The 15,282-nt window shown below is 54.0% G+C and overlaps 5 protein-coding genes across 5 annotated transcripts; 1 reads left to right on the top strand and 4 right to left on the bottom strand.

Moving 5' to 3' along the window:
* Nucleotides 1-4,376: 4,376 nt before the first annotated feature.
* V2A60_009696 (Not1 N-terminal domain, CCR4-Not complex component-domain-containing protein) lies at nt 4,377-6,475 on the bottom strand (the record flags this gene model as incomplete). The annotated part of the gene is made up of 3 exons (XM_083260961.1): nt 4,377-4,437; nt 4,564-6,107; nt 6,221-6,475. The coding sequence occupies 3 exons, from the start codon at nt 6,473-6,475 to the stop codon at nt 4,377-4,379; spliced, it is 1,860 nt and encodes a 619-aa protein (XP_083117087.1).
* Nucleotides 6,476-7,454: 979 nt separating this feature from the next.
* Nucleotides 7,455-8,189, top strand: V2A60_009695 (D-tyrosyl-tRNA(Tyr) deacylase; the record flags this gene model as incomplete). Its single annotated transcript, XM_083260960.1, has 5 exons — nt 7,455-7,461; nt 7,518-7,696; nt 7,752-7,824; nt 7,880-8,052; nt 8,127-8,189. The coding sequence occupies 5 exons, from the start codon at nt 7,455-7,457 to the stop codon at nt 8,187-8,189; spliced, it is 495 nt and encodes a 164-aa protein (XP_083117086.1).
* Nucleotides 8,190-8,263: 74 nt separating this feature from the next.
* V2A60_009694 (glycoside hydrolase family 76 protein) lies at nt 8,264-9,970 on the bottom strand (the record flags this gene model as incomplete). The annotated part of the gene is made up of 4 exons (XM_083260959.1): nt 8,264-8,908; nt 9,003-9,247; nt 9,332-9,817; nt 9,874-9,970. The coding sequence occupies 4 exons, from the start codon at nt 9,968-9,970 to the stop codon at nt 8,264-8,266; spliced, it is 1,473 nt and encodes a 490-aa protein (XP_083117085.1).
* A 1,220-nt stretch (nt 9,971-11,190) lies between these two features.
* Nucleotides 11,191-12,488, bottom strand: V2A60_009693 (cyclophilin-like domain-containing protein; the record flags this gene model as incomplete). The annotated part of the gene is made up of 3 exons (XM_083260958.1): nt 11,191-11,963; nt 12,039-12,165; nt 12,255-12,488. The coding sequence occupies 3 exons, from the start codon at nt 12,486-12,488 to the stop codon at nt 11,191-11,193; spliced, it is 1,134 nt and encodes a 377-aa protein (XP_083117084.1).
* Nucleotides 12,489-13,113: 625 nt separating this feature from the next.
* Nucleotides 13,114-14,640, bottom strand: V2A60_009692 (uncharacterized protein; the record flags this gene model as incomplete). The annotated part of the gene is made up of 3 exons (XM_083260957.1): nt 13,114-13,321; nt 13,387-13,821; nt 13,910-14,640. The coding sequence occupies 3 exons, from the start codon at nt 14,638-14,640 to the stop codon at nt 13,114-13,116; spliced, it is 1,374 nt and encodes a 457-aa protein (XP_083117083.1).
* Between the last annotated feature and the right edge of the window lie 642 nt (nt 14,641-15,282).

Below are 15,282 nucleotides of genomic sequence, written 5' to 3'. Positions count from 1 at the left end.
GACCTCTCCAAAGAGGCTGTGGCCTAATTTAGCGAGGCCGCGGAAGGTCCTGTTGGCGCGAGAGCGCGAGCCTACTGGCGGGCGGTAGCCTGCATGACGGTGCTGGCGCTGTCTCGACGGGATGGAGAGAAACAGCAAGGTATGTGCGCTGTTTTGCAGCGGGGTTATAGTCTGCAGTCTAGCCGATCTCTATCATGAGAGACTCTCTGTTCTTTGGTGTCCTTTGTTCTGGGTGCCAGGGTGAGGATTGGGGGGGGGGACAGCTTCCTGTAGCTTGTCACCGGTCAAGAACTGCAAGCAAAGCAAGGGCCGCTCCGAGGACACTGCCGACATGCCCAGCTGCAAAGCAGTCTGGTAATTGCTTGTTCTCGGGGTCAACGAGACCACACCACACCCACGGACCAAACTTTCTGATAACCAAAGCGACTCAATATGTAGGCGGAATACAATTTACTTCGAATAAGCCGATGTATACTGAGTAGCAGTTAGCGTAGACACCACTTGGACGGAGTATTATTGTGAGCCATCGCGCCCACCCAATTGCTGCGCCCCAAAAGCGTCCCTGCAGCCATGGAGCCAAAGGGAATTGTCGCATCTGTGGCAATCCCCTCGACATGTCGGAAACAAACGGCGTGATGCAAATCAAGGCTTGCCAGCATCATGCAAGCGCACTAGTCCTTTTCTTTACCGATTGCATTGGGCCAGCGCCAGTGACACTCTCTCTTCGGGCGGGCTGATGGTGCGAAACCCTCACTGGCGTTGGTTGGGTCACCTGGACTGGCCTGGGGCGAGCGCTAATCGTTCATCCGCACATACGTCAGCGATGTGCGCGCAGTGGCTTGAGTCTGGCCGCGCTCGACACGCAGTTCACCTATATGCCGTAGGAACCTTTGTGGTCGCGATACCGAGATCGTGGTAGGTATCGGGCTTGCCTATTCGACAGCAGCAAAGCAGAAGACAGTATAGCCACCGCCGCAATTAGTCCCAAACAGTGACACCAGCAGCCTTGGTTTGGGGAACAGTCCTCCATAGTCAACAGTACCACTATGACGCTCCGCCTCAAGCCTCATGTAGCGAAACCCACACCCGTGCCTGCAAGAGATGCGGCCAGCAGTCGAGCAGCAAGGGCCCCTTGCTGGAGAGAAGAGTGCCTGGCAATGAGCCTACAACAAGCTAGAAGGCGCAGCGAGCGTCAGGCCAGGCCAGTCAGTGGCCCTTGTCGCTGGCAAGAGTCAGGGGTGTTCCCCTTCAAGCCACATGTCACTTGTCTCTTTGTCGTAGTGTTGTCGCGGTGGCGTCAAAGGTCAAAAGCTTCCATGCAGGCTTCCAACACCATGGCCCTTCAACGACCCCCAGCTGGGCCACGACATGCATTGGCACACGCGCACCACCGCCGCCGCATCCCTCCATCCCCGCGCCATGTCCAACTCCCAATCAGCAAGGCCTCATGGCCTGTCGTCACCTGATGGGAATATGGATCCGGAACAGAGAGCCGTTGGGGCTCCTCAGGGCAGGTTGGTCCCCATTTCCTGGCTTGAATTGCGCGAGCGAGCGAATAACTCTGGGCGAGAGACAATCAACACTCCATAATTTACCCATGTTGCTCTCGGAAACCCCGATGGCGCTCCCGCCTTCTGTTTCCCCCACAAGCGTTCTTTATGATGGATTCATGGATGCATGTGCGCATATGTAATTTGTACGTGCTCGTGCTGTACTCATCAGTAACTAGGTAGTATGCTGCGGCGCGCTGACGACTTCAGATTAACAAGCACCCGCCCCCGGTCCCCTAGAGGTTCACCGCATCGTTGACTCTCCTGGCGCAAACAGAACCTCGACTGAGGGTCAAACGCATGCGTAGTCTCTACCGTTGTAAATCGCGCAGATGGGGCTCTGCTTTTGAGCCTTCAAAATAGCATGCGTCACTTTTTTCGTCCGTACTCAGTAGCCCTTGGCCCGTTGAATCGCAAGCTTCGTTCCAATGGTATTTGCAGGGTAGGTGGTAGGCTCACGCGTCCGCACTGGGTGATGCTTCTCTAGGCATTGCCACAAGGCTCGTGTTATTACTTAGCAATCGTTATAATAATCCGTCGGAGTGGAGATTGGGTTTCCGCCAAGCTCGAGGGTTGCTCAATTGATGAGGGTGGTTGAGTACTGATAAGTAGAAGACGCGACCGCAGCGAGCCGTTTGTGGAAAATGCGGTTGTGCTCTGGTGGCCGATAGCCGGCAGTCACCCACCACCTTCCGCACGCCGTGCCAGCAGAATTCACGATGCTTGCCTGCCTCCTTGACTCTCTACGTAGATGGGTGGCCAACAATTCGTCTTCTGCCACATTTCGCCCCTAGATTGCCATGTTAAATCTCGTGGTCTACTTTCAACAACTCGACCCACGAACCATGGCTCCCGGCTGTGCCGTAGCAGCGCCCGAGTACCCATTTGTTATCGTACGGGCCTGCCTCTGTACTTGGTATCCTCGAATTTCGGCGCCGATTTCCCACCGGCTGCCGACGTCACATTCCCAATTCCAAAACTCCAATCTAACTCGATCCAGCCCTCCAATGAGTGGTAACCGTCACCCGCAGCCACTCAATGCATCCTTCTTGGGCCGCCCCAAGCTCACAAGCTAATAATTCCGCACCACACAGAAAGTGGATTAACCCAGAGAGCCAGAGAGGAGACAGAGAGAGGAGAGAGAGAGACAGACAGACGGAGAGGAAGAGAAAGACCCTGGTCCAACCCGATAATAACCTGGTCGCCGTCACCCACACAATCATGGGGCGGCCATTGAAATGGACACCGATTTGAGAAATACACGCACGATGAAGGGAAACCTGCACGATACCTGGATGCGCCAAAAATATCGCATCCAATTCAGGTACAGCATAGACCCCGGGATCAAGTATAACACTAGACACTGCGTACCAAATAAACAATTTGGAGGCAGTCAGCATCTTGCGCATACCGTCTCTCCCCCCCCTCTCTTTGTTTCTTTCTGACACACACACACACACACACACAAATACGCACATACAACACATACACGCCTCTCTCATCCCGGGAACAACCACCCCCCTCCCCCCTCTCTTTCATCGACCCCAGTCTCGATATCGGTGGCTGCTGCATGCCCGCCCTATTCGTTCATCGTTTCCTAACCAGAACAGAAGCCTCTCTTTGCCAGGCTCGAGCCCCCCCCCCCCCGGCAAAATCGAGGCCCTTCTGCACACCTTCTAGAAGTCTTGGCGCTTCTACTTACTGAGTACCCTACTGACAATGTCAATCCGTACTTTGGCTATGAATCCTCTACCCGTTTATTTCTATTTTTTTTTTAAATTTTTTATCTTTCCTGTCTCGGAACCGGGGCGACATCTGCGGCTTCCCACCTTTCCCTCACACGTTTCTCCCCCCCTTCGTCAAGATATGAGTGAATTAAAACCCAATAAGTCATCACCGCTAGGTACTGGAAATGCCTTGGCTGTAAGCTGGACCCGTGCTACTGCACTCACTCGCCTTGTCTGTCCTTCGGTCATTTCTTGCAATGTCGGTGATGAGCTGAGTACAAGGGACCCCGAAAAAGCTGGAAGGCAACCCCCCCCATACCGTATTACGTATGCCAGTACCGACAATCACTCCAATTGTCCAGAATCCTTCTTTTGAAGGAAAGGAGAATGAATCTGTGCAAGCTGTCGTAGCTCGAACCTTGTGGCCACTTGCCCCGCGGCATGTGCAACCATTCTGATTCAGCCGCATAGGCAGCCAAGTCAACCTCCCCCTCTCCCTCCCTCCCTCCCCCTTCCCTTCCCCATCAATCTCTTCAATTCATCTTCTTCTTCCAGCCAAACCCGTCCTTTAATGTTAAAATCTTAGTCACGAACGGGAAAAGAAGAGAGGAAAAAACGAAAAGTCCTACCCAAGGAAACAGAGTCTTGTTCGCTGGTAAAACGCTGCTTGCCATTGAACAGAGCTATGCAAACGGGCATCTGGGCGGGATCTGCCAATGAAGACACAAGAAAATACATTAATAACAGCCAGAAAGACCACAGAAGCCTCTTCCATCCACTGTTTCTCCTCTGCGGCGAGCCTCTGAACCAGGAGGACGTCGGACCTGTCCAAATAAGAACCGAATAAACAAACAAACAAACAAACAAAAAAACAACAACCGTAATCCTGATTCCTGATTTATCCTGAGTTAGTGTCAGGAAGAGAAGCAAATGCACCCATAAAAAGTCCAGCGTTGGCGCGGGAACTGAGCAGCTTTCCTGATTTGTCTGCAAAACAAAAAACGCCCATATAAAAATTCCCATTTGAACAATGTACAGTTACCCAAACCCCCCTTCCCTCGTCCTCCCAGCTGTCATCATCGTCATCATCTCTACAATTCTAGACCTCGTCTTCGAGAAATTTGTAGGCAAACTTAAAGTCAGCCTTTCGTCGATTCATCCTGTAATTTCTCATGTCAGTCCGTTTCATTCCTCTCACGAATGCTCTACCCTAGATAGTTCTCTGCTATCGGGGTGAGGTTGACTTCTCCGCTTACCAAGTACTCTCATAATCAAAAAACCTATACGTTCCTTGTTCGTACTCCTCCGTGATACTCTTGGGCTCTTCGTGCCGCTGGAACCACGTCTGGTACTGCTTGTGGAACCGCCAGCTCTGATCCTTGAGCGCTTTGGCAGCAAGGTACTGCTGCGCTGTCCCCTGCTTGTAGTAAAACACGTAAAATAGCGTGTCCGAGTCGATGCGCTGATACAGTCGCGGGTCTTCAAAGATGGGAAGCGGGGTCCGCGGGAAGCTCGAGGCCCCCTGCGGTACGGGGTTCTCCGGTCGGTAGCTTCGCGGCACGTCGGCGTCGAGCTGATCCGGGCAGTTGGCCTGGCTGGCGTCCATGAGACGCTGCGTCGATGGCGCCGTTTGCGATGGCGGGTGCTTCTTGGCCGTCTCGTATGACTCTACCAGATCCTGCAGGGACGCAGGCAGGTGATATATGCTCTCCTCTTCGGGGACATGAGCCAGTGCCTTGGATTTGACGCCGTTTGGTGTCGTGCCGTTCGTCGCGGGTGCGTCTTTGGGTTCGGTGGTAGTGACGGGTTGCTTGCCGGCAGCTTTCGACTTTTTGGATCCGCGGGTTGTCGCAGGCGCAGGCGCCGGCACCGCCGGCGCGGATTCGGGGGTAGGTTCCTCGGTTGCCGGGGCGGCAACGGTCGCTGGTGTTTGTACCGGTGTTTGCTGTGCGGGTTGGGCAGCTGTGACAGCGGGCGAGTTGGACACCGAAGGACCAGGAGGAAGCGACGAGATGCCAGCGCTGCCAGGAGGAGGAGGTAAGGGTGATATCCCCACGTTTGCCTTGTCGCTTGCCGCAGCCGCCGCAGCTGCAGAGGCGTACTTTAACGTTTCACCGGGTGCTCTTGTCGGTATCGTTGCAGGCTTCATACTAGCGCTGGAACCATTACTGATGCTTGACAATGGCGTATGTAACGTGGCGAGTGCTGGTAATGGTGATTTTGTTTGAGAAGACCCTTTCCGCGATGATGATGATTCGTTCTCTTTTGCTGCTTTTCGAGAAGGCTTCGGCGCGGGTTCGACTATCGGTTCCGGATCGTCTTGTATGGATTGGTTGTCTTGCGATGATCCTCTCTCGCCGTCGGCACCCATGCCAAAGACGCCTTCGTCGTCCTCGAGGTTCAGCTCGTCGTACATTTCGTCGTCCTCCATGAAATCCTCGTTCATGCCGTCGGACACGTAGTATCGAATGCTCTCCTCAAGGTCGTTTACCTGCTCGGTTTCGACGCCGCCGTTTTCCAATGACCGCCTAATGAGCTCCAGTTTGCCCTGATGCCACTTGTGTCGTTCTATTATGCGCTCAATCTCGGCGATGCGCTCCGCCTTGGCAGTCTGGTTCTTGCCCTTCTTCATGGTCGCTTGTATTTGCTCGCTCTCGGCCTCTAACGTCTCGATTTGTTGTTCCAGCTCGTCCACCATATTACTTAGGAACTCGCCCGCTTCGACCTTGGCTTGTTCCTTGGGATCCAGTTTCGCTGCCGCTGATAACCCTTCTTTGGAGTAGGCTTTCGTCTTCATTGCCTTTTCTACCGCTTTGAATTTTTCCATTTGCTGAATAGCAGAAAATGTTAGTCACACCGGCTTTCTTTTAGGCTTGTGTTTCCCAGAAGGGCGAAATGAGAACGCTGGCCTGGCCAGGCCACGGGGGTTTGTGGGCAACGCACGGTTTCTATCAGTTTTCGGTGATCTAGCAACGGGGCCTTGTCCTTGATGTCATTGCTAGCAGCCCATGTCTTGATCTGATCACGAAGTCGTTGCAGCTTCTTGATTTCACGCTTCAGGTTATCCTCAAGCTTCTCCTTTTGTGCTGGGTTATTCGATAGCTCGATCTTGTCGTAGATGGATTCAAACTCGGCGACGCCTTCAGCGACCTTTTTGAAGCACTTGTCGACTTCCTGTTGCAGTTTTCGGGCCGCCATGATGAATATACTGACGCGAAGCGACGCGGGAGACTCGTTCGGAATGGTACGGCTGGTTGGAGGCCGATATGATGTGCCTCCAGGGCGAGGGTTACGGGAATGATGATGCTTTGCACACTGTGACCGGTCTGGAGACCCGGCGGGCGGATAAACGAGGGGTTGTCACACGTCGCGTGACTGAGATTATTGCCCGCAATAGTGTGCGCAGCACGATGAGCGTAGCGATCAATGATTGTTGTACCAATGAATGGTTCTGGAGATGGTTCGTTGGGCTGACGGTCGACGGCGATGGAGAGATTGTGAGATGGAGTTGTGATGGCAAGGTCTGAGCATGTACCAAGCTGCAACCGGACTAGCGCAGGACATGTACCATCGGCCAGCCAGCTCACAAGACACAATGCGCCGGAACAAGTAGAACGGTTATATAAAGGCAGGACGCGTAAGTGAATGTAGTGAGTACCTTTTTGGGGAAACTGTGCTGCGTTTCAAGGTTAGAAAATAGTCATGCTACGATGTTGTGGCGAGATGGAAACTATCCCTGCCCAGGGCATCCCTGGCATTGGGACACTGGTACTTGAGTCGGGAGCAAAGCTTGTTAGCATGGTACGAGCCAGCTCACATGACCGCCCGGCCACGCCCACGCGTTTGGCGCCGCGCCGTCAGGCACTTTTTATTGGGTACTAAGGTACTCCGTAGTGAAGTTAGTAGCGACCAGTGAGCGAGCGGGTGGTACCTCGCTGTGTTGTACTGACTGATAGAAGGTCCCAGAAACAGTTTGCTATGTACCTCTGTCGGCTACGCATCATTGGATTCCAATAAGTCACATTACACGTAGAGGACGGACTGGACTTCATCCCATCTCATTGGCCTACATCTCAGAGCAATTTATTTTCACCTCATCTCCCTTTCGATATTTTGTGCGCCGTTTCAATTGGTGGTGTTGTCATCCCCCACCGTATCCGTACACAGTCCCAACACAATGAAAGGTGCGGGATAGCTGCGGTCCAACCCGACCATCACACTAGTTAACGTTTCACTGCAGCTATATTGCAGAGAGTCCTCTCGGGCTCAGTTACGGTGGAAAAGGAGCTCATTTCCTCCATTGGCCGAGGGGTGCTGGTCTTCGCAGCGGTGGCACCAGGTGATACCGAGAAGGAGATGGAGTCCATGGCAAACAAGGTGCTGCAGATGAAGCTTTGGGACGACGAATCTGGCGGCAGGGTATACTACCCGCGATCCCTTTCTAGCCTGACTGCGCGCTGACCTACTGCCGTAGTGGAAAAAGAATGTGACAGACATTGACGGCGAGGTGTTGTGCGGTATGGCAGGAAGTCTCCAGGGCCTCGAGAGTAGGCAGTTTGCTGACAGAAACCATTCAACCAGTATCGCAGTTTACTCTTCTAGCCAACACTACAAAGGGCACAAAACCCGACTTCCACGGCGCCGCAAACCCCGAACACGCGGGACGCCTCTACCAGTACTTTGTTGAAAAGGTCAGGGCTGGCTACCAGGCAGATCGTGTCAAAGACGGCAAATTTCAGGCCATGATGGAGGTTGCTCTAGTAAATGATGGGCCAGTACGTTGAAGAGTCGATTACGGTTTCATCTCAGAAACAATCGTCTACACGGTCAATGCTAACCCAGGTCCCAGGTAACACTGGAACTGAACGTCGGTATCAAGCCCGCGCAAGAGAATGGTAAAAAGCAACAATAGAGACGTTTTGCAAGAGAACGCGTATAGATTTCATTCGGATAGCACTACTATAGATTGGGTATACACCGGAGCCACTACGACGCCTGGCGATTTACTTCTTGAACTTCAACATCCCTCAACTTCTTCTTCGCGTCATGCGTCTCATCCATACAAGCCCAAAATAATAACAGCGCAGGTCCCATCACATACAAGACCGTCACCACACTCGCCCCAAACCTATCCGCCGCCGTGATCCTGCTCAGATGCCTCATCGCGAGCCCACGCCCCGGCAGCCCCGCATTGGTGTCGCCTTTGGAGATGCCCTTGTCGGCTGTGACCGGCGCCTCCGCCTCGTCAATGAGCAGGCTCGCCACCGCCGCAAGCGCATCCATGGCCTCGCCCGCCCCCGTCGTGTTGTCCGTTTTGGGATCGACGAAGCGGCCACCGGCCCAGTAGAAACCGCAGCGGCGCATGGTCGGCGGCCCCGTGCACTGTCGCACGGCCGCGCGCGCCGAGGCCGCCAGAACGGGCATGATGGCGTCGCGCGTGAACGGCGCTACCTGCGTGACGACGGCCAGCCAGCGCAGGCAGTAGCCTTTGAAGGACAGCATGTCGGTTGTGCATTGTGGATCTCGGTTCTCACAGTCAGTCTCGAATATGACGCCGTCTAGGAAGAACTCCTTGAAAAAAGAGTCCAGCATGGTGTTTATGCGGTACTTCCACTTTTCGTCTCCATTCGTCTGTCGATAACGTGTTAGTGGGCCTAATCTCCATTGGCATTATACTGAAGTGTGGCCCGAGAACTACCGCTTGTCATGGCAGCTTGGAACATACATAATTATACATGAACGCCGAGCCGTGAATCAGCAACGCCGGGTTATACGATACTGTGAGTCGATTGATATCGGTGCAATTGTGCTCGACATGGCCGCCGTCGTAGACATGCCAGTTCTGGTTGTCAATGTAACCGACGCTCCAAAGCCAGTCCCAGGTCTGTTCCGCCCGTTGCGCATATGTGTCGTTGCTCGTATACCGTGCCAGACGAGCGCCGAGGTTGAAGAAGACGCCATTCGCGATGGCTGCAGTTCTGTCAGCTGCTTTTCACTGAACACAATTCCGGATACCATTCCTGGAGGCTCAGGGGGGGGGGGGGGGGAGCTAACCGTTCTTATAGTTGAAGCCATTGTTGAAAAATTGCCGCTGCCAGCGCAGCCCGCCGCCGCAAGTGCCATCCCATCGACTGGGCTCTGCCTGTGTATTCCATACCGCCTGTGCTAGAGCGAGCCACTGCGGCTCGTCATCAGGCGGGTTGGGAAATCGAGTCTCGGCGGCTAGCATGGCGGACATGCCCCAGAACCCCTGGTCGTCGTTTCCCAGGCCGATCGTTTGGTTGCGCGGCTGGTAGTCATCGTGGTCGCCTACCTGAAAGAGCATCCCTTGGGTGACAACACTGTTGTAGCTGGGATCGCCGGTCAAGTGCCAGTAGTCGATATACGTGCCCATCATCGCGCCTCCTTCCCACCAGTAGTAATCACCCGTACCCGATGCGGGCGGCCCTGGCAGCATGCCGGGTATCTGACCGGACTGGTTGCCCTTGTAAAAAGTCATCAAGTCGTACGCCAAGGTCCTCGAGCTTTCACGAATCTCATCTTGAGTGCATAAGCGGGTGTTTTGCACGACACATGCCCAGACGAAAGCTACTGACCAGGCGTATCAATCTTGTAGTAAACGTCGTTCGCCGCGGATAGAGGCGCTAGCCCGAGGGAGAGCGCGAAAACATGAAGCAAGGCGGGTAATCTCATCATCTCTGTGGACTAGATTGGGGAATGTTCCGGTAACTACCTCTTCGACAGCGAAAACGTCGCAGTGATAGTGTCAAGCAGCTCGTTCCACGACTCGTTCGCATGGCCGCATCATCCGACGACGACAAGCTGAGCTCAAGCAAAGGCAGCAAAACAGGGAATAGCACTAGATCTATACATTTTTTTTTTACGAACTGGCGGGAAACTCCGGTCTGGACAAAGCCGCTTGTTATAACATGTCACAAGTCTCTTGGCTTCCAGACATGTAGCGTCTTCAAGTATACCTTCCACTAAACCTTGAGTTTGGGGGTTCCCGAGGACACACAACACCGCCTTCCCCCCCCCCCCCCCCCCCCCCCCCCCCCCAGCAACGCCATCAGCATCGCTGACCGTGATAAGTTCACTGGTAGCGAGATGCCAGTCCAGATGAAATGCGGGCATGGGTCGGGCAGATCTGTACGGGAGCGAAGCGCGGCTATACGCTCCACATGGCTGGGTGGAATCATGCCATTGGCTGCTCGTCATCGTCGACCAAGGTCACGCTCGCACCCTGGCAAAGGCGTTTGTAGAACAATGCATGATACAGTGCAAGGCTGCGATTTGTCGACAATGAGTTGAAATGCGGTGTTGAAGAATGTAACCCGTTGGTCGTGGGGATGAGCAGATGGCTCCGCTGGAGCGAGAGGGGGGCCGGGCCTCTTGTGGTTGGTGAGTAATCAAGCGAAATGGATTGGAAACGATCCTCGTGAACCGTGCGCTGAATGCTATATCCCCGTAGTTGATGCACTGATGCCGTGTTGGGAGGCTTCGAGAACGGCAATGAGACTCGTGCCCTGTGCTCGTTTGTAGTGCCGATCGAGAGACAAGGAAGGGCTGGTGTCGGCTCTGCTATAATAGGCTGCACCCGGGGCCGGACAATGGCTGTGTATCTAGGATATCAAGTTTTGGTGTTGGAAATCCATTCATTCATTCATACATTATCAACAGATGAATTATTTAATTGTGCCTTGCAGTCAGCGCAAGATTGCGTTTCCGGGCCGCGCGAACAGTCCGTGCTTACTTACATCAGATGGGGGGTATGCTTTTCTGGGATATGGGATGCAGTGCTCATTGGGAGATGATTGTCAAAGGATGAATTTCATATTTTTTTCGAGGTCCTTTTCTAGTTTAATTTTTAAAATTTACCAGCGACTGACGTGTAATCATACATGGAAAGCTTCCTATTGGAAAAACTTTTTATAGGCAGCCTTCTCCTTGGCGGCGCGCGCCGAAGCCTTGGTCTTGACAGAGTTGAGCTCACTGACAATCAGACCATCGCTAGGTGCCAGCTTGTGTGCCTCCTCGAGGTCTTTGATGGCGGCGTCCTCGTCCTTGAGGTTGACATGGGCAACACCACGGCGGTACAAGGCCTTGGCGCGATCTGCCTCCTTGACGCCAGCGGTAGCAGCCAGCGCAGCCGAAGCACTGCGGGCGCACTCTGCCCAGTTCTTCAGCTTCATGTTGAGGAGGGCGCTGTTGTTGTTGAGCGAGAAGCGCAGTGCTTCGAGAGCCGGTTTCGTGGTGGCAGGCTCATCGTCCAGGTCTGGGTCCTCGTTGAGGTAGCGCAGACCCTTTTCGTACTTGTCCAGGCCGAGCTGCAAGTCGCCGGCCTTGAAGGCCTTGTTGCCAAAGTCCTTGCATGCGGTGGCTATCTCGAGGATCTTGGCGGCTGGGAGAGGCTGCTGCTCGGCGGGAAAGTCGTCTGGGAAATCCTCGTAGGGGTCGCCAGTGGCGTCGGGCTTCTTGACATCGGCGGCCAGGGCCTCGTCACCCTTGAGCTCGCCGCAGTCGGTAATGACAACTTCCTTCTCGGGCTTGTCGCCGGATGAAGTGCGGAGGTTTTCAACTTGACGGACGAGAGACTTGCCGCTCAGGACCTCGCCAAAGACAACATGTTTATTGTCGAGGTGGGGTGTGGGTACGGTCGTGATGAAGAACTGGGAGCCGTTTGTGTCTGTCGCATGTGGTAAGTAGGTGTTTGAGGCTTCTTAAGCTTTGCCTGTGTAGGCTGGGTAGGTTTTGTGCTTACTGGGACCAGAGTTGGCCATGGAGAGGAGAAAAGGACGATCGTGTTTCTTGGGGAAAGCCTCGTCGTCAAATTTGGCACCGTAAATGGATTCACCACCGGTTCCATTGCCCTCGGTGAAATCACCACCCTGGAAATCACAAGCATGTGTCGTTAGCAACGAAGCTGAGGCCGGAAAGGTGGCAAGTGTGCCGTTTGCGCCGAGGCTGGGAAGCTTACCTGGATCATGAACTGCTTAATGACACGGTGGAAAATAGAACCCTTGTAGTGAAGTGGCTTGCCCGACTTGCCCGTGCCCTTCTCGCCGGTACAGAGGGCGCGGAAGTTTTCGGCCGTCTTGGGGACGAGATCGGAGTAGAGCTCCATGGCGACGCGACCGGCGGGCTTGCCACCAATGGCAAAGTCGAAGTAGACGCGGGGCCGGCTGGCCTTGTCAGCAGTATCAGAAGACATACTGGAGTTTGATACTGAGGATCTCAATCTGTCGAGACGGTGTCGGCGGCGCAGCGGCTAGAATGAGCTTGTGAAGCTTGAGGTTGGGAAGCTGTCAGGCTTATGTTATGCGTAGCGCGGGGTCGAGCGGGGTTCGTTCTAGTGGACGTTATCTTGGAGGGCCTGCGTGGCAGATGGAGCCAATTCTTTCTACAGGGCTGATGCGGGCTGAAGATGAAGCAGCGTAGGCACGATTGGGTTACGAACGAAAGCGGACTTGCGAGTTTGTGAAAGGTTGAGTTTCCAGACAACGTAGTGAAGCGCTGAGCGCTGAGCCTGGGTTGCCGCGCTGGTGGGGCTCATCAGGCAAGAACAAGGTGGAATCTGGACGAAATCTTGACCCGCAGCCTCATTGTGACCAAAACGAGAACAAACATTATAACCGGCTGTGTCATGATGGCGGAATATTATTCAGAACTGTTCGTCGTGCGTGACGTGATTCCCTATGATACATGTATACAGAAAGGCACCAGCTGCCACGATAAGCGCATAGATGGCACTAGTAAAATGTGCAGCTTCCGCCGGGAAAACAGATCAATTTTTGCCGTCACCTTTCGTGGTATGCTGTAAGTATCAAGCCTTATTTCTAAGCGGTGCAAGAGAAAGGCGAGGGGATCTGGCCACTGGCATAGGCGTCCATAAGTTGGCGAATGGTAACATACAAACCACCAACGCAGATGAATGCACCCGCTAAAACGGTCAAGGCGCAGAGCAGGAACTGGCCCCAGTGGCGACGCCATTCAAGGAAGCCATCACCGTCGTGGTACGAATCATGAAGCCAGAACATGCCGGCACTGTTTTGCATTCTGATTAGCAGCTGAAATGACAACAAGCGCGAGGAAATGACAAATGCACATACACGCCATAAGTGAACCAAGCGGCAAAAAGCGAGGCAGCAAGACCGACAAGGTAGTTGAAAATGGGCACGCCAGTGGCGAGGAGAAAAGACAATACGTTGCAGAATATGATGAGGGCAATCCAGACTCCCCAACCAAGGACCGTATGGCTGTGCAGGTGGTCGGACTTGCGGAAGATGCGCACAAAGATGACCTTGGCAGCCGTGTGCGCATACAAGGCAGCGGCGAATAGCAGGTTCGGGATTGCGATGCCATAGGACACCTTGGCCCAGTAGGGCGACAGCGAAGAAAACGACGGCGACGATACTTTACTGCCAAGATAGCCGTATGTGACAGCCGCAAAGACGATGTAATAAATGGTGGTGAAGGACTGCAGGATGTAGGTAGAGCGCATGGCGTGCTTGGGTTCCTTCATCTCCGAAATCAGGACAAAGAACCTGTCGGAAGAAAAGAACGATACGAGTCAGCATGATATAACGCAGACGAAACAATTGACAACAAAAAAAAAAGCGACTGATTGCGTACATGAAGTGGCCGGCGAACGAAAACACTGGGTTCGTAATCGAGGCGAAAGCAGAGTAAAAGTCGGATGAAACAGCCACCTGCACAGTGCGGTCAAGGACGGGCTCTTTCCCGGCCGCCGCCATACCGACCAGGCCAGCAATGAGAATGCTGAGGACGCTGAGAATGGAGAGGTATCCCAGGCCGTGAAACGTGCGCGGCAGGGAGAGGAAGAGGGCGGCGACGGTAAAGAGGGCCGTGTAGACGAGGTTGCAGAGCTTGCTGTTGCTCAGCGTGGCGAGGGCGATCTGACCGGCGAGCAGCTGGCCGCCGGTCCCAAAGATGGCAAAGGCAAAGGTGCCAAAGGCCATGAGCTCGCGGCCGACGGGCCCGAACATGATGAAGCCGGCGTCGGCCATGGTGTGCACCTCGGGATGGCGCAGCTTGAACTGCACCAGCAGCCACGACGTGTACGTGGCAAAGATGCCCAGGAAGGCGACCATGACGATGCCCGGCACCATGCCGACGACGGCAAAGGCCGAGGGCAGGGACAGCATGCCGTTGGACACAATCTCGGCAATCATGAGGACGGCGACGAGCTGCCACGACAGCCGCTTGTACTTGATGTCGTGATGCTCCTCGGAGCCGAAGACGTCGTGCGCGCTGCTCCCGCTGCCGGCGACGCTGCTGCGCATGTCATCGGACAGCGAGGCGCCGCCGTGGCCAACGAATGCCTTTTCTCCTCTGGCGGGCATGATTGAGGAAAAATTATAATTTTTTTTTAAAAAAAAAAATTATAACCGAGGGCACAATTTGTATAATCTCTTGTCTTGTCCCTGTCTCTGTTCTTGCTCTCGCCGGGGGAGCAGCGTCTCGGCGGCGGGGGATACTGATGGGCTGGGGGCGGGCGACGTTGGCAAGGATCGGCTGAGCTTCTACTAATAGAAGCAAGAAGAACGCCCCAATGTCTCAGATCCGCTTTTTTGTGCTGAAGAAAAGAAGAAGAAGAAGCAGAAGAAGAAAGAAGGAAAGAAGGAAAGAAAAAGGAAAGGACTGGATGAGATCTTATCAGAAAGGAACTGCGGAGACGAGGTCAAAGTAGAGAGAGAGAGAGAGAGACACGCCAACGCTTTTTCAATTGGTAGCTCAGTGACGTGTTTCCGGCGACGGACGACAGCTAATAAAGAGGCAGACAAAAGATCCTGGTTCACCTTGGCACAGAGACTATTCGAGCATGATGGGGACAGATTCCTTTACTGATACGTTGACGTTTCGGGGACCCTGAAGACTCTTTTTCCCCCCCACCCATGCAATGTAACCTCTCACAATGTCCTCGTCAACTCGTCTTCCCTAATAAGTAGACCTCTCGTGTACTTGGTAGGTGGGCGTGTTCCTTC

The sequence above is a fragment of the Cordyceps javanica genome, chromosome 7 (genome assembly GCF_051103115.1).
Source record: "Cordyceps javanica chromosome 7, complete sequence".
Classification (NCBI taxonomy): domain Eukaryota; kingdom Fungi; phylum Ascomycota; class Sordariomycetes; order Hypocreales; family Cordycipitaceae; genus Cordyceps; species Cordyceps javanica.
This window is presented reverse-complemented; position numbering and strand designations above follow the sequence as displayed.